Source organism: Anser cygnoides, chromosome 9 (genome assembly GCF_040182565.1).
Source record: "Anser cygnoides isolate HZ-2024a breed goose chromosome 9, Taihu_goose_T2T_genome, whole genome shotgun sequence".
Classification (NCBI taxonomy): Eukaryota; Metazoa; Chordata; class Aves; order Anseriformes; family Anatidae; genus Anser; species Anser cygnoides.
The window spans coordinates 25,568,797-25,596,050 of record NC_089881.1 but is presented as its reverse complement, the minus strand read 5'-3'; the positions used below and the strand labels follow the sequence as shown (position 1 = coordinate 25,596,050).

General features: G+C 49.0%; 1 protein-coding gene and 2 long non-coding RNA genes across 3 annotated transcripts; 1 reads left to right on the top strand and 2 right to left on the bottom strand.

Annotated features, from left to right (window-relative positions):
- Positions 1-6,611: 6,611 nt before the first annotated feature.
- Positions 6,612-19,294, bottom strand: CCNL1 (cyclin L1). The gene is made up of 11 exons (XM_067002730.1): positions 18,961-19,294; positions 18,686-18,760; positions 18,454-18,563; positions 12,192-12,312; positions 11,719-11,783; positions 10,278-10,377; positions 10,041-10,145; positions 9,622-9,763; positions 8,309-8,420; positions 8,054-8,152; positions 6,612-7,461 (listed from the first exon to the last, which is right to left on the bottom strand). Exons 1-11 carry the CDS (start codon positions 19,264-19,266, stop codon positions 7,113-7,115), a joined length of 1,584 nt encoding a protein of 527 aa, XP_066858831.1. The 5' UTR covers positions 19,267-19,294; the 3' UTR covers positions 6,612-7,112.
- LOC125182277 (uncharacterized) lies at positions 18,733-20,303 on the top strand. The gene is made up of 2 exons (XR_010833694.1): positions 18,733-19,020; positions 20,120-20,303. It is a non-coding gene; the product is annotated as an uncharacterized lncRNA (long non-coding RNA).
- A 39-nt stretch (positions 20,304-20,342) lies between these two features.
- Positions 20,343-26,477, bottom strand: LOC136791478 (uncharacterized). The gene is made up of 2 exons (XR_010833695.1): positions 22,222-26,477; positions 20,343-21,298 (listed from the first exon to the last, which is right to left on the bottom strand). It is a non-coding gene; the product is annotated as an uncharacterized lncRNA (long non-coding RNA).
- Between the last annotated feature and the right edge of the window lie 777 nt (positions 26,478-27,254).

Sequence of the window (27,254 nt, the reverse complement as noted above, 5' to 3'; positions counted from 1 at the left end):
CAGCAGTTCGGGAGAGGGATGGGTGGTCTCGGACAGGGTGGTCCGGGACAGGGTGGTCTGGGACGGGGTGGTCTGGGACAGAGCTCGGCCGTGCAGGAGCTCAGGGCCTTGTTCCTGGGAGCAGAACGGCTGCGGCAGCCTTGGGGCCCCGGGAGCAGCACCCTCCCAGGTGCGCTTTGGCCACGTGCTTTGTTGATTGCACCGGAGGCAATTAAAGCATTCCTGAGAAATCCAAGCTGTCTCGGCAGCAGGGGCACGGCAGGGCGCGGGAGCTGTGCTCGTCTCCCCGGCCGTAAATCTGCTGCAATCGCTCCAAGGCCCCAGCGCACCCCCTGGAACGCAGCTCTGGAAGCTCTCCTGCTGCACGCCGCCTGCGCCGCCGGTCGGAAGCGTTGTGCAGCCCCCGGCTGTCCTGGTGGCTTCACCTGGCATCCCGAATGGGCTAGGAACGAGCTGCAGCCCCATGTCCCTCCCTTTCCTCTTCGGGGAGACCCCTACGCCCGGAGAGGTACTCCTACCCAAAACCCCTGTCCTTATTGAGGCTGGCATTTTTACGTGGCTTTCCACACTTTCACTTAACTGCAAGGAAACTGCGTGAGGGGCAAGTGATTTAGCTCCGAGTAAACTTTTGTTTTCATCTTCTGATGAAATTTTTCCCTTAAATCCTTGTTCCAGCATCTGGTGCTGCTGGGGGTAGTCAGACCGCAATCATTCCCTGATGCCACCACGGCATGAGCAGCAAAACGCTCTGTTTGCGGTGGTCCTGCTAGAAGTGGCTGCTTTGGGTCCCTGTTTGGGAGCAGATATTTGTATTATTTGGAAAGAGGCAGAGCTACCTGCTAGTGTTCATGGAACTCTCCTGCCGTGCTCAGTAAGACACACAAAATCACTCCAAGGACCATTGAAAGACAAGACAACGCCAGCTTTGGTGCTCCTGAACAAGAGTTTATTCAGTAATTATTGAGGCTTTACAAAAATAGACGGCTTACAAACAAACAAAAAAACAACGAAGAATTTGTTCAGACTCTATTAAATAGAAATCAATTTCTCCTTAAACTCAGGTGGAAGCGAGATGTGCCAGTCCCATTTGGGAACACCAGACTTTTCATTACTCAGGAAAAATGTCCCGGGAAGGGCAGCTGAGCGTGCTGTGAGATACCAGCGAGGGCTGTGCTGGCCCTCCCTTCCTGCAGACCTGGGGCGGTTTGTAAAATGGCTTAAAGCAAGCTAAATCCATCGCACCTGCCCAGCACACCTGCAGGCAGCGGTGCCGTGGGCATGCTCCCGTGGTGGCGGGTGGCACGGCATGGCACACCTTATGGCACGGCACGGCACGGCACGGCACGGCACGGCACGGCACGGCACGGCACGGCACATCTTATGGCACGGCACGGCACGGCACGGCACGGTGGGCAGCGGCCGGAGGGAGCCACGCGTGGCGGGGAGGCCGTGCTGGGCCGCACGGCTCGGGCAGCAGAGAACATCTGCGTGCCTGTGTGCGTGAGCGTGTGCACGCACAGGGATGCTCGTGTCCGCTTTGCAACACTTCCACCTACAGAATAAAACCCAGAACGGCAGCGGGAGCGGCCGGCGGCCCTGGGGGCAGCTGGGGGTGCAGCGGTGCTCAGGGACCCAGCTGAGCAAAACCTTGGGGGGGCTCTCTCCTGGGAGAAAGACGGCACTTTTTGCCATTTTTTTTTTCCTTCCACTGGAAAATAAAGGCGTTATTTTTTTCAGGACAGCTTTTCTGATTTTACTGTTTTCTTTTCAAAACGCCCTGCTGGTCGGTGGCCAGGCAGGAGGTGGGAATGGAAAGCCGTTTCCTTTGCAGAAGTGTTTTTTCCTAAGCGGGGCGTAGCTGCCGCTGCTCCGCTGCGCCAACACCCGAGCGCTGCGTGGGCACACATCGGCCCCGCTGCAGACGTGGAGTCGAGCAGAGAGGGGCACGGGGCGGCACCACACGTGTCCGTCTGTCCAGGCCTGCAGGAGGACCGTCAGTCCGTCCTTCCCCAGAGCCTGCAAGCTGTAAGCATGGATTTGGGAGTGGGGAGAGCGATGGGGACCACAGAGGGAGAGCCGTGAACACAGCCACGCGGTGTGCCAAGGATGGCTCGGGGACAGGCTCCTCCTTGGAGCTGAGCTCACAAACATTTCCGGGCAGGAGCAGGGACGGGGGAAGGATTTCCTGCAGAGGGGAGCGTTACCGCTGTCCCTGGGAGCACTGCAGAAGGCACACTGCTGTGACTGGTGTCACGCACCTGCTCAGAGCAATTCCTGTACGGCCGACAGCTCAGCAGAGGCGCGGTGCTGCTCTTCCGCTGCCCGTGCCCAAGCGGGGAGGTCAGGCCAGGAGAAACCCTACAAAGAGAGAGCTCAACTTGTGGTGGGCCACGTCCCCCTGTCCGTCTGTCCTCCCTGCCCACCAACGCTCGCCCTGCTCACTTTCCGGACAGCAGTTTTTGACTAGAGATGTCCCAAATCCACCACACTCCACAGCTTTCTGGGAGAGGCTAAAATCCCAAGGGTTACTTATTGGGACAATTTCGATCAAGAATATACTTGAATCTGTCATGGTTTTGTTTTCCTCCTAAGCCATCCAAATCTTTGGATTCCAACTTCTGTGACAGAGCTGGAAGTGAAGGACAGTCACAATAGTATGGATTTATTGACTCGAAATGTTTGCCCCCCTTTGTGGAAAAATTATTCAACGCATGTTAGCATGATCCCCCGCTAACTTTCTGAGGAAAAGCAATTCTGAGGGCGGGACAGACCCCAGCAAACCGCAGCTCTGAAGAGATCAGCCAGTCGGACTGTGTCCCATCAGTTAGTTCTTGTGGGTCTCCGGAAAGGTCTCAGGGCTTCAAAGTTCAGACTCAGCACCTTATTTCACTCTCAGCAGTGCCGGCAGCACCAGCCCATACAGAAATGCTCTGCATTCTCCAGGAAAACGTCCCCTCTTCAGCACACCGTGGGCGCTGCGCTTGGCCCTGGGTGCTGGCAGGTGCCACCCCAGCCCCAGCTCCTACCTGCCCAGCTCCTCCTGCCCCCCCGCCGTATTTAACCACAGCCCTGCCGTGTGCTCCCGTTGCTGTTTCGGGCAGACCGCGCGGCTTTAGGCTCTCGCAGCAGTTTTCTGTTGGACCAGCTCCTTGCCAGAAGCGTCCCAGGCGGGGGGCTGCGGCTCGGGGCGCCGTGCCGCGTCGCTCCTCTTCCTGCTTCGCCCTGGCTGCCATCTGCCGCTCGGCAAGGACGGCGCCCGCTCTGTCAGGGGAAAGCAAATACCGGCCTGCTGGCCATCTGCTTCCACCCGAGCAGACCCAGCAACCTTCCTCCAGGACTGCAGCAGCCGCGGCCTGCGCACCGGGGGCAGCGACTACTAAAAATACTGGGAAGACAGAGGAAGAGCACAAAATATCTTCCGTTATTTCTCATCTGTATGCTTGATCACCGATTTCTTTGGGGTCCTGGTGCTTTCATCCGTCCTGGTGAGAGAACGAGCACAGTGAACCAAGCGTAAAGGGATGGGGAAGAGGGGGAGTTGTGCTGTGCTGCAGTACAGCTCGAGCCGGGAAAGCCATTTCGTTTCCATCTCCACCTGGGGTTTCGGTTAGAAATATCGCTGCAGTGGAGCATTCAGGAGTCTATTTTTACCATAAAAGCATTTCCACTCCGAAGGGTAAATGTTTAAACGCGGTCTTACTGTGCTTACTGTGCGCGTTACATAATGCTCTGCAGCATGAAGGACGTACGCCAGTTACAGCCGAAGACCAACAGACCGCCAGGGCTGCTTATTTACTCTGGGAACAGAGGATTTTGCGTCTTAAACTCCTGCTGGTGCTGTAAGGGCGGCGTAAGCAGCGCGTGCTTCATTCTCTGCTTTCCTGCACGATGAACCATTACACCATTACACACTGGTAACAGTCAAGAAGCACATTTGAATAGAAAAGGGTCAGGAACTCTGCAGCTGGGTCTCCCTAACGCCTTGGGATCCCTTGAAACAAACAAACAAACAAACAAAAACCCAAAAGCAAAGCACAGAGCTACAAGCTATTTCAGAAACAAACGACCCACGCGGGGCACTCAAAACCCCAGCTCACTCTCAAAATGCTTCAGTCTCATTTCCACTGTCTGATGTGGCTGCGTGGGCCCATCCCGAAGGCCGTGCCCAGCGGAGCGAGGCCGCACACGTGCCACTTGGGACAGAAGCTGCAGCGAAGTCACGGCTGCCGTGGGTGTTCTCACACCCAGATGTCAGCGGTGGGCCACCAAAACCATGACATCGCTCAGAAAGAAGTTTCAGCTGATGAAGCGTTCCCATTAGTGACTCAAGCACACACAAGAGACTTGGAATTTTAAGACAGAATTTAAAAATAACAAGCATTAAAGAAAAATGCTTTTCAACTACCGAGATGTATGAGCATAGCCTGAAGGCTTACAGGTCCAGCGGTACCCCAGCTGTTAATTTCTGTGATTTGAACCTCAGCGAACACCTAACGACGCTCCAAAATCCTGGGAGACACACGAGATCTGGTTGCAAAAATAATGCAGGACCATCCTTACACGAGGCTTTGACTTCTTTTTAAGTTGATTGTTACTGCCGCGGACCTAGCAGGTAAGTGCAATACAACAGAGCAAGGCCCTGATCAAAGTCCCCGGCTGGCGCTTCGCTGCCTGCCCCAGCAGGTGACATCGCCTCCCAGCACGGCCCGCGTCACGCCGCGAGCAAGCTGGCGGTTTTTGCTTTGCCACAGCTTTTGCCCCCATCCCTTTAACTGACGGCACGGTTTGTTCTGGGGGGGCAGCTTTCTCCCCTCTAAACGAGCTGAAGAGGCTGAGGAATCCACAGCTTGGGCAAGGCGAAGCCCAGCCAGAGCCCAGGGGCTCCCCGGTGGCGCCCCTGGGCACTCGTCTCCCCGGCATCTCTCCTCTCCACAGCACCGACCCCAGTTCAGGTGGGCTTAGAGACAGATGTGCCCCTTGTGTTTCAGTAACCAAACACATTTATTTCATGGCCTGTTTTTTTCAAAGGTGTTACGTGGTTACGGCCACCACCAACAAAGCTGACTGAACACATTTTTTTCCCCCCAGGAAAGATTAGGCAAACACCGAACTTCTGCTAGCTGACTGCAAGCTCCCTGTGTAAGCAATCTGCAGCAGATGGTGTCTAGACGTTTCACGTCGCCAGATGTTCCAGCTCTGTACGGGAGACAACTTCTGCTCTTCAGCTCTGGAGCGCCGGGCACTAGGAGTACAGAAGGGTAATTAGCGCTCACACACACACAGGCTGAGCCCACTCCAAGTTTCTCCCCAGTACACGAACCCCGACACTCAGAGCTGGAGCTGTTTGTGCTACTGTAGAACTGTTATCACTGCCCCGAACTATCTAAATACCTGTATCTATGGAAAAACGTTAATTTCCATAGTAACACAACTTTCTGAAAGCAACAAACAACGTGAAATATAGGCCAAGTTTTTGCAGATTAAAAAAAAAAAAACAAAACACAACAACAAAACAGAGGTAACCAAGAAACAGAGAAACACATTTATCTTTTCCAACTTTTCAAAAAAAAAAAAATCCCTTTCTGAATTTCTAGAGAACAGATACAAATCGGGTCTGGCAGGATGCTGGGCAGCTGCTTACAGGAACACACCACTTCGAGAAGCTTTTGCTCAATCACTTTTCCCCCTTTTGCTTTTTAGGGCTGCAGACTTTTGGCCCAGTGACTGGTGCTGGCTCCCGACACCGCACAGCGCCGGACCCTATCGGTTACCAGCTCACTCGGCCTTGAGCTTTGCCCTCTCCTGTGCTGCCTGAGTGCCACGTCACCCACAGCCACTGAGCTGCGAGAAGCTTTTCAGGAGAGTCAAGATGTTTTTATGCTGTGTTGTTTCCATACCCAAAGGTCTGCAGATTAGCGTCTAAAGCTTGTGATTACAGCAGACACCTCGTACCTTTAAGCTTAACATTTTATTGTCTAAGCAGCAACTGATAGAACCAAAACCCTCCTCACCCTTTCTCCCCTTTTCTATCTGCAACTACAGCCACAGAGCAGTGTCAGGTGCCAATCACCTTGGCTTGCAGTGGCACTGGACACAGCCGCAGCAGCTGGCTAACAGTAAGGCATCAGGGAAGAACATTAGGGAAGTGCAGGGGACGGGGACACGAAAACCTTGGTAACTTCTCCTGCGTTGCACATGCAGCCCTAACAGGCCGGCCCTGGGGAAGCAAGGAGCAGACAACAACATCTTAGCTCCTGCCAGCAGCAGCTGAAGGAAGGGCGCAGGGGAGAACGCCCCGCTCCCGAGGGACAGCTGAACAGAAAGCTGGGGCTCAAGCGTCCCACCCATGGCTTGTGAAACGCGGCTCCTTCACGGCTTCCCCTCCCTGCCAGCCCACCAAGCCTCACAGAGCTGGGTCCCTGCTCACGTGTTCCTATTGCGTGCATCAGAAGTGCATCCAGCTTCCTGGCTGCCTGTGCTAAGAGGTACACACATTTCTAGAGCTTTCCATGGTTCCCTCTAAATTGCTCCAAGTGTTTTGTTTGTTCCAGAAACACGTCGATATTTTTTTTTTTTTTAAGTGGCCCACTGATATCCAACAGACAAAGTGCAAAGTTTAAGAAAATTGCTTTTAGTAGTCTCAATACATTTGACATCCAGCAGGCAGTAAAAAAAAAAGCCTTATATTTTATTTCTTGTAAAAATCTTTTAACACATGCAGACTAAAACCAGTGTAAGAAAGTATCCACCATCGTTTAAACAAATAACTATACTTAAATATAAGTGTCTGCAATTGACTTGTATAAAAATAAGGTACATTTTGCTTTTGTACAGAAATCCACTCTCCAGTTCTCATAGCGATAAACAATACACAACTCTAATACATACAATTTCACCTGATCATTGTTTTCCATCAATTTGATACTGCTAAGGTATTATGTGCAAAAGTTGGTAACAGTTCCTTTCCCAAAAGAAAATGTTCTACGTGTTTTAGAAAAATCAGATATTGGGCTTAAATTAAACAAATCCTAATCGATTCCTTTGTTCTCAAGTAAGAGTCCATTTATTGGGTTATATACAGGCTTAGCTAGGACCCAGCGCAGGCTCAGGCCTCAGCGCCTGTGCCTGCTGTGTCCTGACCGACTGCTGCTGTGGTGCTTGCCTTTGTGAGATCTCTCAAAGGAGCGGGATCTTTCGCGCCTGTCTCTGTGGTGGCCCCGCTCGTGCCTGTGTTTCTTGGCGACGTCAGAATGATCCCTGGACTTGCTCTGCGAACGTGAACGGGATTTTTTCCTTTTGTGACCGTGTCTGTTCGCGCTCTTCAACTCTTCCCTGCTATGCTTGGCTTTCAGATGCGGCGAGCCGTGGTTGTGATGCCTGCGAGGGCTGCCGCTGTGGCTGCGGGACCTGCTTCTCGATCTTGAGCTGTACGTCCCAGACAGACTCCGCCTGTTATTGTAGCTTACAGAAAAATGTTAACAAGTTAAAACATTTCATTCACATAGCGGGGATGGAGAAGTGAGAAATACGCTTGTTTTTTTCTGTTTAGAAACTTCCAAGCTACTGGAAGAAGTCAGGAGTATTTCTCCAGAATAGACAGCTGATGAACGATAGTGGCATTCCCACAATACACCAATACACCTTTGAGTTGTGCTCCTTTAAAAAAACAACACAAGAGCTCCAAACCAGAACACAGCATCTTTTGCAATTCTTCTGCCTCGTCATGGAGCTTCCCCTCAACATCAGATTCAATGAAAAGAGTCAGTAACCAATCTGCAATTATTTGACTAATCAGCAACACTTAAGGGGAACACTTTGTTAATACCCACATCGGCGGTTTCCACCCTAGATACCAGCCAGAAGATTCTTTAACAAAGTAGATATTGCCAGCAGCTATCACTGCCTCATCTACTCCCTGCACAGCTCTCCTTATCCCATAAAATGTAACAAAGAACTAATTATGGACAAAGAGACATTTCCTCAAAAAAAACCCCAAAACCCACAAACCACCGTCCCCCTAAACCTCACACCAACCAACCAGCACACTACTTACTGCCGCCTGGGAGTATGAGATCGAGACCGGGACTTTGTTCTTGACCTGGACCGACTAGCACTTCTGCTGCTTCTGCTTCTCTTGCTTTCCTTCCTCATGCTTTGGATGGGGGCAGAGAGAAGAGAGAAATAGGGTTACGCTTCTGAGATATTCATTACTTCCGTTAAGTAACTCAAAAGTAGTTCACTGTACTTCAATTAAAGAGACCCTTTTTACAGAAGACTCCTCAAAACCAGGAAAAAAATTTTCACCTACCCGTTGTAAGGGCTCTTCGAAGCTTGCTGCCTTTCTTCTGGCTCTTTTTTAATGGTTTTGGTGTTCAGAGGTACTGGACTCTTCTCTTCAGTTTTTACTTCTCTTGGGGAAGCTACGAATTTAAATTCAAGATTAGGTATTTTACCCAGACTTTGTCATGACCACATTGTACCTTTCATGTACCCTCACCAGTACTTTGCAAGAAATGGAAATAAAACTCAAGAGCTCCCACTTCATTCCCCCTTGAGAACAGAACTGTAAGATGCCCGTGGGTACACACATGGCAGTCTGAAGCCAACTGACCGAACGGGGTGAGAGACACCCCTCGTGAGGGACACCGCTGACCTTCAAGCCAAGCAACAGGCTCACCTGGGACCTGGTTCACCAGGGCTCAAACGGTACAAAATAAAGCCTGCCTTTATGGCCCACGAATACCCATCCTCACTTGTTATCACGACAGTTAATTTTCAATAGCGTAGAAATAATTAAGACCGAAGAGCAAAATCACAGATTTTTAAATCAGTGGTACAAATACAGGAATAAAAAAAATAAAACTTCAGTTGATAATCCAAACTGAGATACTCCCAGGACAAGGTCAAAAGCTCCTCCAGGTTGAGAGGCTGTCCCCTACTCAGCCAAGCACATTATGAAGCCAATCTAACTTCATGGACAGAAAACTGCTACAGTCCAAAATTTTATCTTCCTTTTCATGGAAGGACCACTACATAAGAAACACACTTAGATCTGGCCTGCTGACAGGAAAGACAGGCATGCTGTATGAGACTTAAACCACAGCTTCCAACAGGACTCATCAGTTTAACACAAAAGTAGAGAAAGCCAAAACCCCGTCAGCAGCTTTCTCCAAGTTGGTCTGCTCATAACTGATATTCAGCAACCCCACCATAGGTCTTGCTTTCATTCAGACTCTACGCTAGGCCCCCACTTCCCAGAAATGAGAAAGCCCTTTCATTGTTCAGGAGAAATTTCCATTTGCTAACTCAAACACCTCTGGAAACTCAGATAATGAGTTCAACGCACCATTAATATATCACTGCCTCATTTGTGGAAGTACAGGGGAGTGGAATAGCAAGCCCTCTTTCTTTCTGATTTTCTATTTCAAGTTATCAATAACAGCTTTTAGAATTTGTTTAAAAAAAAGAAAATTTCTAGTTTCTTATTTCTGTGAGATAAAGTCTAAATTTTCCAAGAGCTCACAGGGCAAACCTACATTTTTTCAAACACCCCAATATGCAGGTGTGTACTACTGGTCTCAAACAGTACTACTCAAGTTTCTGTTCAGAGAACAAGCTTACATGGTTTGGATGCGGGCGAAAAGCCCCCCAGTGTTGAGAGCGCTGGAGTTCCATCTGGATTTAAACCTTTTGCCTTCAGTTTAGCTTCCTGTAGTGCCATTTTCCTCTTTTCTACTTCTTTATCCAGAAATTCGTAGTTGGGCTGTTAAAATAACGAAGTGGTAAGAGACTTACACAATTCGTAGCTCTGTCCCATTTCCCCAGGATACACATCCTTTAACCATCTGCCCAGAAACGGGACCGACTTCTGTCGTGTGCTCTCACCCCCGCCTCGGAGAGAGGAGCAGCCACACAGCAGAGCCGTTCGGATTAGCAGATTTGTACATACATGTTCCCAAACACTCCCAGACAACTACGGGACAACTCAAGCAGCCACAAACACTGAACTGGAAAAAAACCCAAAGATTTAATGAAGTTACCTTCTTCCTGGTATAGAGCTTAAGAGTTGTTAAGCAGATCTCCTGAATGTCCTCTTCTGTAGTGCCAAAGAGCAAGAACCAGTGAGGGCGGGTAGGCAGTGGAATCTGAAAACAAATTAAAGCCTTAATTAGAGATTACGGACTACACTTTGTTTTAAGCATTTTCACTACTGTTTTCTTGAAAACAAGTTACTAGTGATAAAAGCCATAGCAAACCAAAGAAAGATTAATGCTTACCTGCAGAGCTCTAGCAGCGAGATAAATGCAAGCACATGCTATAGTCTCTGGCTGAAAGCGAACAAACACATTTGTTCGAAGGCTGTCATTCATGTAATTCCTACAAAAAAGGAATTTAGGCAAGGTTGGATCTTAGGTTTACATCCTTCTACTTAGAGGATAACAGTTCTGGAGACTCAATTGACTTTATTATTTTTTCTCTTATAATATTAAACAGTTTCTTTAGAATTATTGTAGTTGATGTTTACATTTGTTACTTCTGTAAAATCAGTTTGCTCCATTGCCATTGTTTCTAAACACCAATGCAAGTTAATAGCTTCTCCCCAGTTACGTCAAGTTGCACCATGAAGTGTCCATAGTTAACAATCTAGCAAGTACTTTTCATCTGTCCGTTCGCTTTAAACACCAATGTTTTCACATTTCCAAGTCAGTATGTTTCAAATTCAAATGCAAGCACGAAAATACAGGATATTTTTAACCTACCATTTTCCAGAGGCTAGATGCAACCTATGGAGTTCACAGAACATCACATTTAAATCCTACGTGTACCTTGATTAACATTAACTTCATCCAGAAAGGGAAGAATCTGATCTGCTCACTGCACTCAAAATCTTCACATTAGAAAAAGACCTACAAGTTAGTACTGGAACTACTCCACTAAGCTACTTTTCTTCCAGCACGGTGGCACCGCCAAGAAACAGATGCCAAGAGAGATGTTTAAACAGCAGAGACCTCCCGCAATTTCTAAATTTCTGAGCTATGGGGAAGAAACAAACAGCAGTCAGGAATTATTGGCTCTACGGAACAGTGCCCCACATGGATACTACGTGAACATGCTGCATGCACTGTATTTTTTTTAAAAAACAAAACAAAACCAAAACCTTGAGTCTAGCCAAGAGTTAAATTAGCTGAATTTATCTTGGCAGAAAATCTACCCAATGTGTCCACGGGCCCTTTAAATACACTACAGTATACAGTAGCTAGGCAATAAACACATTTAGAGACATTTTTAACAGGTACTTCTAAAAGCAAATATACAAATCCTTTTGACACCCAGACAGAACTAGAAGATGCTGCCCGATGGATATGGACCACTTCAGTGAATCTCGGATGAGAGCTTGCACTGGGTTGGCTGGAGAGAAGGGCAGCCAAACAGGCCATCCCCAGGTCATGGGCTGAGGTGCAGAGGGCAGAGCTCTATGACTTACCATCATGGACTACCCTTTAATTAAAGAGTAGAAAAAAGAACAAAGTTAAATTGAGTTCTCCATTACAGAATGGAATCAAGCCATGAAAATAGTAAGCAGAAACAAGCTCCAGAGTATTTTAAAAGTAGGTATTTATGTAATAACTTACATCTCATTGCTTTGCATATGGATCATCAGGCTTATTATTTCTGCTACTATTTTCCTGGCTAGGAAGAGAACGGAAAACAACTTACCAGGCCGTCTGTACCAGGGTTTGATTACGTTCACATTCTAAGACTTGTAAATACATAACAATGATCTGAGGGAAAAGGGGGGAAAAAAAGAGACTCAGTTCTAACATATAAGGCAACAGACAGGAAATAACTACGTAAACCAAATGGCATTCCAAAACAATGGTGGCTCCTCCTTTGCCGATTACGTACTCTAAGCCCACACCTCAGCCCACTGTGTTCAGACAATACTCTATTTTGCTCCTTTTCTGTGATTTTGAAAGACAGTCACCTTTAACACTTTCCAAGGAAGCAATTTCTACCAAAATCAATATGGCTATTAGCTCAAACACTGTTGCAAATACATTCGTGACGGCTACTATGGAATAAATAAATGAAATCAGATCATTTTTACATCTGCGTTTTTGTCCCACAGCTCACAGGGCTGCCTTCACGGTAGAATAATATTTACATCTACATTATTTTTGATAACTCACCTTATGCGGATGCTTGACATGAACACAAAATCCCAACTCCTTCAGTACCCTCCTTTCTGCTTTGATTACTTGATTTTTGGTGTTTATGTAGTTCTGATCAAGTATCAGGGGGCTTGGAGTCCTATAGTTTGCAAGAAATAAAATCAAAACTGTTTTGCATATCCAAAAATAGTGCATCTCTGTTTTCCCTTCCAACCAACTAATGGCAACAGAATCCGGTTTTCAACTCCTGCAAGCAAGTTTAAGCATTAATCTTGTGCTGTCCAAGTTTAGATAAACTAGTTTAGTTTCTGCAATTGACTGCTTCAGATTAGATGGCTAAAATAAAAACCAACTTGTCCTACTATGTATGCAAACTACGTCGGTCCAGCTGCTGGGACGGAAGCCACCTTTACAGTGAGGATCTCAGGGAGCCTTTTTACGTCTTGATAGCGACGGGGGAAGGAGCGTGATGCAACTACCTTTGCTAGGCAGGACTTCAAAGCAAGAACAAGCTAGAAGAGCTTTCTGAACAGTTTTACTGACATTGAAGTAGCAGACTTGTGCTTTTCAAACTGTAGTTTCCTATGCACCACAAGTCAAAATTATTCAGATCTTGAGAGGAGACAGCCCTGCTACTGCGACGTACAAAAAGCCTGGTAAAGCAACGAATTTAAACTCTACGATCTGCCTGTGGTTCTGCACGCTGCATCCACTGATCAGTATTTGCATTTGTAAACCAATCACTCATTTGACAAAGAAAAACTCCTAAGTCTAGCACTAGCAAGTCAACTCCTCATTCCTCACAAATCCAGAAACTGAACTCAAGGCCTTTTTTTGAATTTCAGCTGAAATATAAACAAGCTGGAAATATAAGCAAGCTGGAAATAAGCTGGTTTATGCACAAGCACCACACCCCAACTTTTCTTTCCTTAGTCTGTGCTGAGGGTTCACCTTTGATCATTCCACACGCTGTACCCAGTTCCTCAAATAAAACTCAGCCGTTGCCCTGTCTGTAATACGCCCTACAGATTCCCTTTGCTTTCCAGTGCAGAACAGTATTTTCGCAGCTAGTTACACTCTAATAAACCACAGACTGTTTCCACCATAAACCTAGTTCATTCCAAACACTGGTGACAAATTCGTTTTACATTATCTTGAACAGAAAACAGTAATGCAAAGTGGATCCCAAACACAGCACCTATTTTATCAGGCAAAATGTTTCACTGCTAAGTTGTCTTTTTGGGCCCAATGCATGTTCCACACGTTGATCACGTTTCTTTTCCCTGACAGGTCAGAGCAGAAGGAACGCTCAAAAACCCCACCCCAGGAAGAAAGGGTCAGCTGAATCACAAGGCTAACTGAAGGGCTCCCCCGCTGCAGTAATTCACAATTTACTCCAGGTAAGGTTTCTGCAGTCACCTGGAAGGATGCTTATCACCACTGGTTAAAGGAAGCACGGAGCTCCCCCCAGCTCTTCCCAAAGGGGAAGAAGAACAACTTGAAATCAACTCCTGCGGCTTCATGGTGCCAGGAAGGACCCGCAGCTCAAGTATGAACCGTACTACTTCTCTCAGTGCTCTCCATTACGTGGAAGTCACTTCTCTCATCCATTCACAGCGACTTTCATCAGCGCAAGTTTCCGTGCCTTGCGATTACAGCTATTTTAAATACGATCCAGTCAAAAAACGTAGTTTTTCAGAAAGTAACTGGAGAACAGACTTTTGAAGTTTAACGTGACTACTTCTCCAGAGGAGTTGTGGTATTATTTTACTCATCAGAAAAAACTGCAAACGCAGTCTGAACATAAAGCTCTGGGGTAGCAGACTGTTTCAGAGAACCAACTTAAGTTCTTCAAAACAATGAAACTGATTCACTTCCAACTGGTTTCACCTAACGACGCTGAGTTTTAAATAGCATCTCTTCACACAATTTTATCTAGCCATCACCAGCATAACAGGGTCTGTGAGTCACTGAGAGCCTAGGGAACCGAGGTTTAGGCATCCAGGCTCATCTTAGCTTGTTAGCACAACACTTCAGAGGCATCCACCTTACATCAAACAGCTAGAGCAGCTAGGATTTAAGATCAGAAGTGAGACAGCATGACCAGGTGGGATCACTTAAGGACCTGCAGCAGGCTCACTACCTTTCACAGGTTCCATTCCCTGACAGCTCTTTAAGAAAGTCATTACCATGAAAACAACAAGCCAGCTAGAAGTGCAACAGGAAAGACTGTAAGCCTTACTTCGCTTGATGTTTTCACAGTCCTACATGGCCAGAGAATCACTACAAACTGCTCATATACGCTCAACAGCTAAGTGATGGGAAACTCAAAATTAATAGACATTTGGAAGTGTGCTTTACTCTGTTGTCTTGAGTTACCTTGGTCACCTATGACACTCAAGTTCCAGAGATCTACCAAGGAAGCCATGAAAAAACCATCAGTTTATTTGATGGTATTCCCAGAAATACAAAGACAGTTGTGGCCTTTTATCTACTTATGCAAAGTTACAAATCTGCATAAGACTTCACTGCACATTATCATTAGCACAAGGGAAGTTCCCCACCGAAAAAGGTTGGTCAGTTAGGCACTGTTGCCATCAACTCCCAAGTGTTGGGATGTGCAGTTATTTACAAGTTGTGAGCTTCAGATGTTTCCAAGTGGAAAACTTCTGAGCATTCCTACTCGGAAAGGCAGTAGGAGGAGCTTTGCTACTGTATTTGCTGCACTTAGCTCTCAGTCCAAGCAGGAATTGTTTTTAGGTCCAGGTAACCCGGCAGAGAAAATTACTTGATAAGCCTATATATGAAATATAAGCTTCAAGCCCTATATAGCAAGGAAGTATTACAAAAGCCTACATTGAGTCTGTTCTTAAAAACCAGCACTAGTGCTCCAGACACGACCTTATACAGAGAGCACACAGTGCCCGTTCTGGTGAGCCCATCCAGTCACAGAACTTCATCTGGATTTGGAGACAGCACAACAACCCAGAAGATAAATGGACCATAATGTGTTCGCAACAGAATTATAAATATCCTTTTTTTAATCCCTCTGACAAACAAGATCTGTGCTCTTGACACAACCACAGCTTCATTAGATGCAATATTAAAATTGCATGTCTTTGGAACGTCTAATATGTTGGAGGAAAAGTACCCTGCGTGTGGTTTTGTTCAAAGTGCAAAAAGTACTTCTGGTAAGTGCAGCGTAACATCAGCATCTCGTTTCAAAGAGCAGACAGATCTCTCTTATGCCAGTCAATATGAGAAGAAGTCAGGTTCTACGTTTGTCTCCAACACTGTAAATACAAGCACTGTAGATTTACAGACCAGTTAAGAACGCTACGTTTTGTGAATTAATGCAGGCCACTTCAACATAAGTGTATAAACCTGACCGCTGCAGCAGAGGTGCAGAACAGCTGAGTAAGCCTCTCAGACCAACACTTGCAAGGTTACAGATGACAGGAGTCACGTTTGGTTGAAGCCTCGTAAGGCCTTTCTGCAGCTTTCAGGCACATTTAAGATAAATAAAATCAACTTAAAACTACATTCTGCATGTTAAACATAAGTTGTACTTGGCTCAGAACAGAGATGTTTCAGCACACATTTTAAAAAAGCAGTATTTTTCATAATACGAGCTTTTCTTCATGCACACAAACATTTCACATGCAATACTACATGACATATGCTTGTGAAAGATTCCAAAGAAAACGTGCTTGTCCAAAACACTTCTTTTAAAGCTTTTTCTCATTTCTCAGTATTAGAAATACCACCTAACAGCAACTCAGTTGACTACAAGACTTACAAACAGGAAATTCCAATGCAATTCCCATTCTGCAAACACACATATAAGGGAGCACTTATATAATCATTTATATAAAAAAAACTTTACAAATGTAAGACTTCTGTACCTTTGTGAAGGCAAGTTTTACTATGGATTCAAGCTACAATTACACAGATCCAGAAAGTGGAACCAAGAAACCAAAATTGTTTAAGAAAGCAAGCCCACTCAAACTACTCAACCTTCACGTGTGGGGTTAAGAGCTTCAGTTAACAGAAATACTAGACTAGAAGCAAAAAAAAAAAGTACAGCAGCCTAACTTCATTTCAGTTCTGGGTTGTGTGTGAGAAACTAGCTACGGCTTAAGTGTTAGCTTCAGATAAAAGAAGATTAAGCTAGTATTCTAAAAACCTGGACAGCAAAGAAAAAAGCTTATAACAAGATACAGGAGTTCTTCCAAATGGTTCACCAGCGGCCAACCTGTTAGTCCCCCGATTCCAGTGACCTATTCTCAGAGCACTGGCTTCTCCTTGGGGATTTTCGATACTTCACTCACTGTTGCCATGACGACAGCTTCATCTTTATGTACCACTCCACATCACCCAGGCTTTGGTAAATGTAGCTGGTCGCTGTATAGTCGGTTGCAAGGGAAAAAAGAGTTGAAGTTAATAACGTGTACAGATTATGTGATTGTAATCTTGTAAAAAGTACAGAAAAACGTTTACATCCTGCTTGTAAAAAAAAGAAAAGCAAGCCTGAATGTCAGACTTCGGCATCTTTAGATTAATTTCATGCAGATTCACTCAGAATCTCACAGCAACAATACCCATTTCTCCAGAAAATAATGGGTAGAAGTGCACGATTTCTCTCGACATGATGCGTTTTAGACACCATGTAACATGCAAAAGTGACATTCTGATTTGGAACAGGCTAGCTGGAAAGATTTAAGTTCACAGGTTAAGTTCAGTTTCTCTCATCCTTTGCATGGCACAAAGAAAAAACTAATTTGTATTCTCCTTGCAAAGAAAAGCATTACATATGATTAATTAACCTTCAACGCCTGGATCAAGGCCAAAACATTACGAATCTCTGAACCAGCTTCAATAATCCAATAACCAGACTCCTTTCTCACAACTGTAGTTAAGAAACAATACTACAGAAGTCACCTTCAGTGTAACTTCAAAAAACTCTCTCGGGGCCAACAGCTTCAAAGGAAAAGCAAAAAAAAACAACCCACAAAACTAAGTTCCTTTCATTGTACAACACTAGACCATTCTTCTTGTATCTGAAGCTAACTAGCAGAACTTGAGCACGAGGCAGTAAAAGCCGACATTTTAGAAGCCAACACAACCAAAATAAACGTACCAAGAAACAGCTGGCTTCCCTAAGGGATTTCTACTCTGCTTTGAAAAGTTAACGCAACTCAGTTTGAGCTCCTGTTGATAATACTGAGCAAGACGTGAAAGTGTGAATTTAAACATCTAGTTGAAAACGACCACCTCTCTAGAACTATAAATTACCCTGAGTTCTAAGCGATCGGATACTGAAAGTAAAGCGACTTCAGCACAGCTGAAGTCTCCAACCTGTCTGTAACACTGCTGCACCACGTATTTAAGAGATATCTTACGTTTAACAGTAACTCCTTCCTTTCAACCATTCCTTGCTACCTCCAACACACCGTGTTAATTTGCTTTACACATGAGAACATACATCACTTTACACACAAAAAAGCAGTATTAGGCACTAGCAGCTGAGAACAGCTCTACAACTAGAACACACAAATTATCCGGATCTGCACACAGATCAGGTAAGCTCACATTCCCACTTTACTGACTGACACGAACACACAATGCCATAAAAAAACAGAAGTCTCACTTTTCGCAATTAAAGATGCCTTCAGCTTCCAAGGCTCAATTATACATTCCTTGTTGAAGTCGAGTCATTAAAGCTGTAAACACTGTAGGCCAAACCATACTTGCTTCAGATTCTAAAACTGCTACTTCTAAAAAGTAATACTGCTATCGCTGAGAGAAGTTCAGCTTTCGTCTTTTGTAAACTGGTACTTTATTGCCACTATAACCCCATTTGGGTGGGTACACGCTACCACAAGAAAAGCATTAGGACTACTGAACACTGTTAAAAGACTAGAGAATATGCACCAACCCACTAATTGGCTCATCATACCTAGCACTACCTTTCAAGACCTACGAGACATCAAAAAAAATCAATTAATAGCATACCTAAAACTACAACCACGGACCTAAAACTACAACTGATACTCAAAAAACTTGTAGCTAAATAAATAATAAAAGAGGCTCTACCAAACAGTCAAAAGTAATGTTAGAAGTAGTCAGCACTGAGCTGTACTGCCTACATAGCAGCCAATGCGCGCTCCTTTCTCAATTTTAGGTCGTTGAACTTAGCCTGGAAAAATACTGTGGATTGAGAACTGCAGCGCACATTAGTGACGAAAGATGCTGGTGCCGAGATGGAAACTACTCTTACCTTTTTGCTCTTAGCTGGCGCAAGTGATGGAACACGTTGATCACATCCCTTATACGCCGAGGCGCCTCTTCGATTTTGGACGCAAGATTGATGCAGGCCATCGCAACAATCTGAAAGGAAGCCCATTTCCACCGGGTTATTTGAACGGCGATAAAAAATTAACGCTAGGTAATTAAAGAGAAGCGTGGCCTGAAGGCCTTCAGGGAGCGGCACAGCGCCGCGCCGCGCTCACCTCGAAGCTGTGCTTGACGAAGGACTTGGAGTAGAAGAAGCGATGAAACAGCACCTGCCCCGTCGCCATGGCCACCTGCGGAGACGGAGCGGCGGTGGGTCAGTGAGGGAGGCCGTCAGTCAGTCAGTCAGTCACTGAGGGAGGCCCTCAGCCCGCCCGGCCGCCATTTTGTGCCGGGCACCCGCCGCCCCCCCCCGCCCCGCCCCGCCGCGCCACAATGGCGGCCGCCCCCCCCCCCTCCTCACGGCCCGGCCCGGCTCAGCCCCCTCCCCGACCTGCGGCAGGCGGAGGAGGATGCCGGCCGCCTGGATGAGCTCGCAGCCCAGGATGCGCAGGTCGGTCTCGCACTGCAGGTCCAGGCCGTCCTGCATGGACGGCGTAGGCGACAGGCGCTCCTCGGGGATCAGCGAGTGGTCGATGGTCAGCGACACCTCCGAGTACAGCCGGTCGCCGATCAGGATACCCGGGGCGGCGGCGGCGGCGGCGGAGGAGCAGGAGGGGGCCGGCGGGGCGGCGGCTGTGGCGACGGCGGCGGCAGGGGCGGCGGCGGGGGGGGCCGGGAGCGCGGCGGCGGAGGCCATGATGGCGGCGCGCGTCCGCACCCGCGGCCGGCCACGCAGAGACTAGCGCGGCCCGGCGCCGTGACGCAGCACCCCGCGGCGTCCGCGCGGGGCACGCCGGGAAAAAAAAGTCCCCCCGCGCGCCGCCGCCCCGCCCCGCCCGGCCCTGACAGACTTTTGGGGGGGGGGGGGGGTGGCGTGAAGGGGCCCCTTCAAGCTTGTCCGTTCTCCGTAAGGAACTCCTTTACGCTCCAGATAATTTGGAGAAATCGCCCTAAAAAGTGAAATTCCTGCGTCCGCACCAAAGGGCGAGTCAAGGCGGCCGCCTCTCCGCACGCCTTACACCGCAGCGGGCGGGTTGTGACTGGAAGCGGCTCGCCCTGAGCTGCCCCAGCTGACGGTGCTTGGTGTTCCTGAGGGATGCGGGCAGGAGAACAACCCCCACGTCGGGTAACAGCGCACAACTGCTGTGGTGCGGCGCTGACGTGAGCTGGGCCACGCGACTCCTGGCTGAGAGCGCAGTCCTGCAGTGTTACCTTCCACAGGCGGGAGTGTGCGGTACTGACCGGGCTGCCGTGGCTATGCCCAGGATTTGGGAACCCACACACATACCCCAGAGTTGGGAACCCACACACGCACCCAGAATTTGGGTACACACGCACATACCCCAGAGCTGGGTACCCACACACATACCCAGAATTTGGGTACACACGCACGTACCCCAGAGTTGGGTATCCACACACGTACCCCGGAGTTGCGTACCCACACACGTACCAAGTATTTGGGCACCCACACACATACCCCAGATTTGGGAAGCCGCCCAGCCCTCGCTGCCCCCCATGCTGTCACACCCCGGTATCTCATGTCCCCACAGATCCCGGTGAGGATCCCTGCGGATTATCGGCCGTGCTGAACACATCGCCAAGCCAGTCCTGGAGGCTTCTGCGTCCCGTGGGTGCTCGCTGTGCACCTAGCCCATCGCACACAGACCTTGGTGCCAGCGGGCCGCCATCTGCACCCACTTTTCCTTACTAAAAACGTTATTTCTGCCAGCTGCACCAGTGTGGTAGCTCTTGACTACAGACACGCTGTGTATGATGCATTTATTTCTAGCAACAGGTTATTGAAGAGCGGGGAACGACCCCCTTTTTAGCAAGCTGTTATTACCGTAGTAGTTTACTACTGCAATTGTGTGCTGCTTGAGAAACAGTTCTGGCAAGCCCCAAGGGGGGCGGTGGGCAGCCGGGGCGCACCCCCACACACCCCATCGGTACAGCAGGGGTTCTACAGAGCCCAGCCCCGTTTCGGCAGAAGAGCTCGGCACAGAGGCGGCACAGCCGGGCCCCGGCTCCTCCTGGAGCCCGAGCCGCCGCTCCCTCACAGCGCTGCCGGCACCGAGCCCCCTCAGCGCCCCGCAGCAGCCCCTTCCCCGGCCGGCCCGCCACGGGGGCGGCGGAAGCGTACTTTCCGCTATCGCGTCACTTCTCGGAACGGCCGCGCCGCGCCCCGCCCGCCTGCCCGTCCGTATCCCTCCGCGGCCGCGCACCCGGCCGGGACTACCCGCCCGCAGGGAGACGCGAACTGCCAGGAAAGCCCCGCCCCCCCGGCGGGCAGCTTCGGAACCTGATTGGCTCCCGCGGTGTGATTGGCAGCGCCCCGCGCCGTCAGCGGGCCGCCATGTTGCGTGCGGGGCAGGGAGCGGCCGCTGTGGGGCCGTGTCCCCGGCCGTCCCCGGCCGGCTCTGAGGGCAGGCAGGGCGCGGCCATGTCACACAAAGCGCCACACTGCAGCCCCCCTCCCGCGGCCCCGGTGCCAGGTCACTAGCTCACCTGATCCGTCACCCCACGCCGCCTCACCGGCCTGCTGTGGGTTGTGGAGCAGGATAAGAGGCCGCGGCAGCGCTCCAGCAGGGATATCCCAACGCGGAAAGCCCTGTGCCCACGGGATCCGCTGTCTGAGAGCTACCCACGGCAGTTTGGTGCCTGTGTGTGGGCTGTGTCCGTCAGGAGTGCTCGCCGATGCAGTCGTGACCTTGTGGGACAGGCTGAGTGCTCTGGAAAGATATATATATATATATTTTTTTTTTTCCCACTGGTTACTGAGGAAGAGCAAACCTGACAGGAGCAGAGGGCTTGCACAGGGACAAGTTTGCCCAAACCCCAGAGGGCAGGGCCAGGTTGCCGTCTAACCCTTAACTGAGCAGAGCCAGAGCGATTCACTGCTGCCAGGGTTCGTTACGCTAACAAAACCTAGGACAGGAAGGAACGTTTGTGGAGAGATACAGATCCAAGGTTTTAATCAGTGACAGGAGATGGCTGCTGAACCCCCGCCTGCCAGGCTGTCGCGGGAGGGTCGCGCTGAAGGAGCCGGAGGAGCTGTGCCAGCAGCAGATGCTGGGCGGGCGGCTGGGGCACTGTCCTGTGTCACGGGGAGGGCGGTTAGGCAAACATTGCGAGTTTTACACGTCTTGTGGAGATCACCAAGTCCACAGTCCAATGTTTGTCTGTGAGCCTTCCTTTCCGTTTGTAGTTTGGGCTCTGAAAGCCAGTCTGTACCTATTACCAAAGTAGTGCTTTTTCGTAAGCATTTATTTGCTTTTCTGGTTTTTCCCCAGTCCTGGGAGGTGCTGTTCTTTGTGGCTCAGCATGGGTTCTAGTAGTTGGAAGGGTTAGTGTGCCCACCCAAGTTTCCTGTTCCTTTCACAAGTTCCCTCCCTGTAGCCATGTGCTTGTACAGTCACCGAGAAATAAAAAATAAAAATGCAGAGATTCAAAAAGCCCACCACCACTTCTGGAAGATCACTGGTCTTTTAGAAACCTCCAATAGCCCTCTGTGTTGCACTGCGCAGCCAAGAGAAGTCCAGCGAACACACAATGCTAGTGCTAAGCGTCTCTGCAATGGCAAAAACAATTTACAGACTGCCGAAAGTACTAAAGATCAAAGGAATAATAAAAAGGGGAGCCGGGGAAAAATTACCATGGTTGTTTCAGTTCTCTAACCCTCAGATTCTGAAGGTGAGACTATCAGGTTCATGGGCATTTGCAGAAGGTGAGCGGCTCTTTCCGTTCTCAAAGCAGTTAGCGATACGTGCCAAAAAGTCTGGAAAGAAGGAAAAACAAGAGTCATGCAAGCAGCAGGTGTCACTCATTGCAGTGGAATTTGCCTGCCCTTTTTTTTTTTTTCTTTCCCCTGCTCATGCACACACCCATGGTGTATTGGTTTTTATTTGCTCCAGTTTTCCAGTTGCGCTTTCATGGTTCAAAAACCAGCGTGTATTTTCTTTCACAGGCTCACTCTGCTTATCCCGTTCTTAACAATTCTTGTCATTATTTTTTTGTGTAAATATTTTTTAATTCAGTAGAGTTGAGCAATGTGTTGTCCGCACAGCTGTTGTGCAATTGGAAGTTTTAGCAATGCCAGGAAGTTTTGCTGTAGCGTGTTGTTTAAAAAAAAAAAAAAAGAGAACAGTCTGCAGGAGCTGGTGAGCCGGTACTCGGTGTCTCTGGACCGGTAAGGTGGGGTTGCATTAATGCTGTGTTTTGTAACACCGTCCACAGGAGGTGAAGTCCCCGTGGCCTCCGTGCTGTAGCACCACACCTACATGCGCACCGTAGGCAGCTTGAACCTGTTAACGAAGCCATTTAATAAGTTTGTGCTTCGTTGCCAGGAACCAGTACGCTGCTGGAAAATCACGGCAATCAGAAATTGCTGGTTGAATCACGGAAGTGAGTACATCAGCGAACCTCCCTCTGTGCCCTTTGGCCCGGAGCTGTATTTGTAAGCCCTTTCTTTAAACCTTCCAGTCTGCGGTGTCCGTCCCGCTCCCCTTTGGTATCCGCGCCCTCGCCCACTTGTGCTTCACCCCACAGCGCTCTTCTTCCCTACTGCTGGCTGTAGAGATCTTTACTTCAGAGATCTTGGAAAGTCTTTTTTAATTTTTTATCTTTTTAACAAAATATTTTAGGAGACTGGCTTCTGTTCTTCATGTTGAATCCGATAAATTAACCGCGCACCTAGAATTATGTCATCTCAGTGATAAAAAAGTGTTATCTCTAACATGACTTCTGATTGCGCGTACACTTCCATTGTGGATTAAATGTGAAAGAGCTTGGCACCACGAGACCTGGCAGTGCTGGAGAAACAACACTTTACTCTGTCAAATTACGACTTTAAGAAGAATGGTAGGTACTTAAATAGTACACCTGGACTCTAAATTAACAGCCCGGAGAAACAATAAAGATTATTTGAAATGCTCCTAGAGGGTGATTTCTTTAAACTCTTACTCACTCGTTTTTTATTTGAAATGCTCCTAGAGGGTGATTTCTTTAAACTCTTACTCACTCGTTTTGAAAGAGAAAAGAGGAATTCAGGAGCGTAAGTTACATCCTGCAGATCTTACTGTGAATAACGTGGTGTGAAACCGGAAGCGTAATTATGAACACAGCCTTTTATTTCAGGGTTTCTCTGCTTCACGTTAACTGATTCATTACCTTCCACTCCCTAAAACTCTCATTCTGTTGGTTTCAGTGGCATTCCTCTTGGCATTACTCATTTCTTGCCAGTGGAGCTACTGCTAGTGACTGCCTTAAAGTCTTTATCAAGAAAAGATTCAGATACCATCCCCGTGTAAAAACAAACCTTTTTTATTTTCCGCAACTCTTATCATCTAGAATGTCAAAGTCTGCTGCTGCACTAAAATCTTATAGTTCTTCAAGTCTTGCACTCAACTGTAATATTTCTTGCCTTCTGTTCTCTCCCTAATGCTGCGTTTGTGTAAAAGTGCCTTATAGATTTTGTCATCAGGCTGTGCAGCATCGGGGTACTAATTTTAGCACGTGTCTTTCACTCATTTTTTGAGTTGATGGCGAAGGGTCGGGGCGTTAGCCTGGAATAAATCACACTGGGGCCACTAGCACAGAGCGAGCAGAAGCGAGCAACCGGAGGGGTGGAAAGGAACAGGCTGTGTCCGGACAGGCAGACATCAGCAGGACAGATTTAGCTCTGGTTCATCCAGGAGGATATTTGTCACTACAGGGACAGGCCTAAATTATTTTTAGGGGTTGCATCATGAGCCCGCAGCTTTAAAGGACAGCGAGGGGGAAGATCGGCGTGCCCGGTGAGGGCTTATCCTGTTCTCTCAGAGCAGGGAGCGATGCGCACGCAGCCCGAGGAATGTGCCAGCGCATGGAGACACCGTGTGCTGCTCCAAGTCCGACGGCAGCTGTTGTTGCTCCTGGCTCCTGCAAACCCTGACACCGCGTGTGCTGCCCTTACCCCAGGCCGTGCGGGTGGTGGCACGACGAGTGCCGTTCTCACCCACCCCGAGCACCGCCGCCGGCGCCCGCCCCGCAGCCGGGCTCTTCAGGCAGAGGAGGCCACGCTGCCGAGCACGTTGGTGAGCCCGGAGAGGCTCCGCGCTGCAGCATTGAGCACGCCGAGGCCGCAGAACCACATCCTGCGCCGGGCTGGCCGTCTTCTGAAGCGCTGCCTGGGAGGCGCGCAGGAGCAGCTGCACCGTGGAGAAAATATCTCCTCGCAATCAGTTTAGCCAGGTGTTTCCCCTACAGACAAAGTCGGTACCGAAAGGCGTCGTCTCATGTAAATACCAAGCAAATCTTTCACCGCGTTGTCCATTTGCATGTTTGCATTCAGCGAACTGTATTCAGCTTTTTCTGCCTTCAGAGCATTTTGGAGCGTCCAATTAACCTTAAATGAGACGGTTTACACTTTTTTTTTTCCCTCTTCCTCTAGAAAAAGATTTGAAGAACGAGCAGGTTCATCAGGTCCTTGCGTCTTCACCTCTGCTCCTCCATCAGGGACCTTATTTCTCTTCCGGCATTTAAGTGAAGTCCCGCTGAGCTCCGGGTCCATGGCAAATTGCCCACTGACTGCAGCGGAGTGTGAAATCCTCCTGTCCTGTGCAGCACAGGGCTGCTTTAGGCAGAACAGCACCGCTGCTGAGAAAGTATGTGGGGTGTTACCAAACGAAACCACTTGGTAATGCGCCAACTTCATTAGAAAGGCACCTGTAATGAGAAAACATGAAATACGTTGCTTGCTGTCCGTGGTAGCTCATGGTCTGAGCTATGGGAGAGCTCATGCTACAGCTCATGGTCTCAGCGTGTGAAAGAGATCGTAATAACACAGCTCTCTAATGGTTATTTGACAACCTTTAGTGTCTCCTGCGAGGTGAACCGTGAGCACAAGCTCCCTTCCCTTCGCCGTTCATACACAAGCGCTGCGTTTCTGGGCTTTTGGCGGGGGCTGTGTGCCATCCAGTGGGCCGCCGCCGTGCTGCAGAGCAGCAGGAGATGGCTGTTTCTGCGTCACCGGCACAGGGAGAGGAAATCGAACTGCCCGTGTCTGGGCGAGAGTCCGCTTTACTGACAGAACGAACAGCGCTATTACACACACAGATTTCAGCACCGAGAGACCACAGGCCGTTTACACCCAAAACCGTCCACAAGCTGCCTGGCCCCGTAGCGCCGAGAAAACTGACACACACACACACATGGGGCTCACGCCGGGCGTCTGAGATACCGACATCCCAGGCTATTTCCAGCACCAGTGAATTAGAAACGAGGGAGGGCCTGAAAAGTCGTGTTCTCTGCAATTGCCCTCTCCTAAGCTTCAAGCGAAAACCGCTTTTTAACTACAGAAGAAAAGCTTCCCTGTAGTGCCTTTTACCCAGCAGGAGGCAGCACTTTACTGCAAAAAAAAAGAACCCGAACTTCGTAACGCCTGTGTTTGACCTCAGGTAAAATCTAGACTTTAAAGTGAACAGAAAATCCAAGCAACACCCATGGTCCTATGCCCGTCTCCAGCAGCTTCGCAGACAGAGGGCTGCTCAGCGAGCACGAGCGCAGCTTGCAGTGCTGACCCTCCAGCTAGGCGGCAGAGCCTGGCAGAAGGTGTTAAATCTGCGCTGGGGGGTAGGAAGCTGAGCGGAGACCTTCGGAAAGGAAACCCTGCATTTGTCCTGCATTGGTTGCAAACATCACCATACTCAGAGTGGATTGCATCAGATTAAAAAAATAAAATTATTAACTTAACTTTTTTGACGCTGTAGGGAGAAGGGGGGGTAATCACCCACCCACGCAAGGCTTTGCAAAGCGAACACTAACTCACATCAACATCATGCTGCAAGAATCACGGCAAGAAAGCATCCCTGTTTTACGCGTCCCATGGCCTGTCTCAGAAACCATGGGAAGCCTGTCTATTTTTAGGTTCAAATACAGAAGTATTATCAGTCGGGTTGGAAGAAAGACTTTCTGACTTCACTTTGAAGCAGAACAACCCTTGTGCCGACTCTGCTGCCTCGAAGAGCGCCAGAATTTCGCTCTGGAGTTGTGATGGGCCCAACGGAGGTGATCAGCGTAGGGCAGCCGGCCCCTTTTAAGGCTGTTGACATACACCACTACAAAAATAAACATAAAAAAAATCACGGTTTACCGCAATCGTTATTTTTACTGCACTCCATCTCAACAGAAATCACTCAATCAGCTGAAAGGTGTCAGAATGTAACCCAGGTCCCTGGGCAGCTCTGCCGCCCGTGCCCACACCGCGTCAGGACCAGCAGCGTGCAGCCGCAGGTCGGCTCCGTCTCGCGGGCTCCACTCCCCCACGCCTCTGCTCCTTCCCTGCAGAGACCGGAGCCGAGCGAGGCCTCCCCGAGGGCCTTGGCTCCTTTGAAGTAACTCGCTGCATATTCAAGGCTCCACGCAGAGCAGGGCTCGGCCAAAAAAGACCCGCTGCACGCTCTCCTGCTTCCCCTGTGCAGCCAGGGCAGCTCCTGCCGCTGCCTGGGGCGCCCGCAAGCGCGGTGCTGGGTTTTGGAAAAGCCTCTGTGCCGCCAGAACGGCTGCCCTGGGTCAGGGACAGCATCCTGCCGCTGGCACCCTGCTGCTGCCGTCCCGCTGCCGGCACACCGACGCCGGCACCCCGCTGCTGGGTTATCCAGGAGCCCCGGACCAGAGCAGGCTTCCTTCATCACCACCCCCAGCAAACCC

What these genes read in the sequence shown, in the direction of transcription:
- CCNL1 (XM_067002730.1), bottom strand. Translation starts at nt 19,266, where the DNA reads ATGGCCTCCGCCGCCGCGCTCCCGGCCCCCCCCGCCGCCGCCCCTGCC. An exon ending in AGCTCTATACCAGGAAGAAG is followed by an intron (nt 9,764 to 10,040) that starts GTAACTTCATTA and finishes TTATTTTAACAG; the next exon opens with CCCAACTACGAATTTCTGGA. An exon ending in TCGAAGAGCCCTTACAACGG is followed by an intron (nt 8,153 to 8,308) that starts GTAGGTGAAAAT and finishes CCCCATCCAAAG; the next exon opens with CATGAGGAAGGAAAGCAAGA.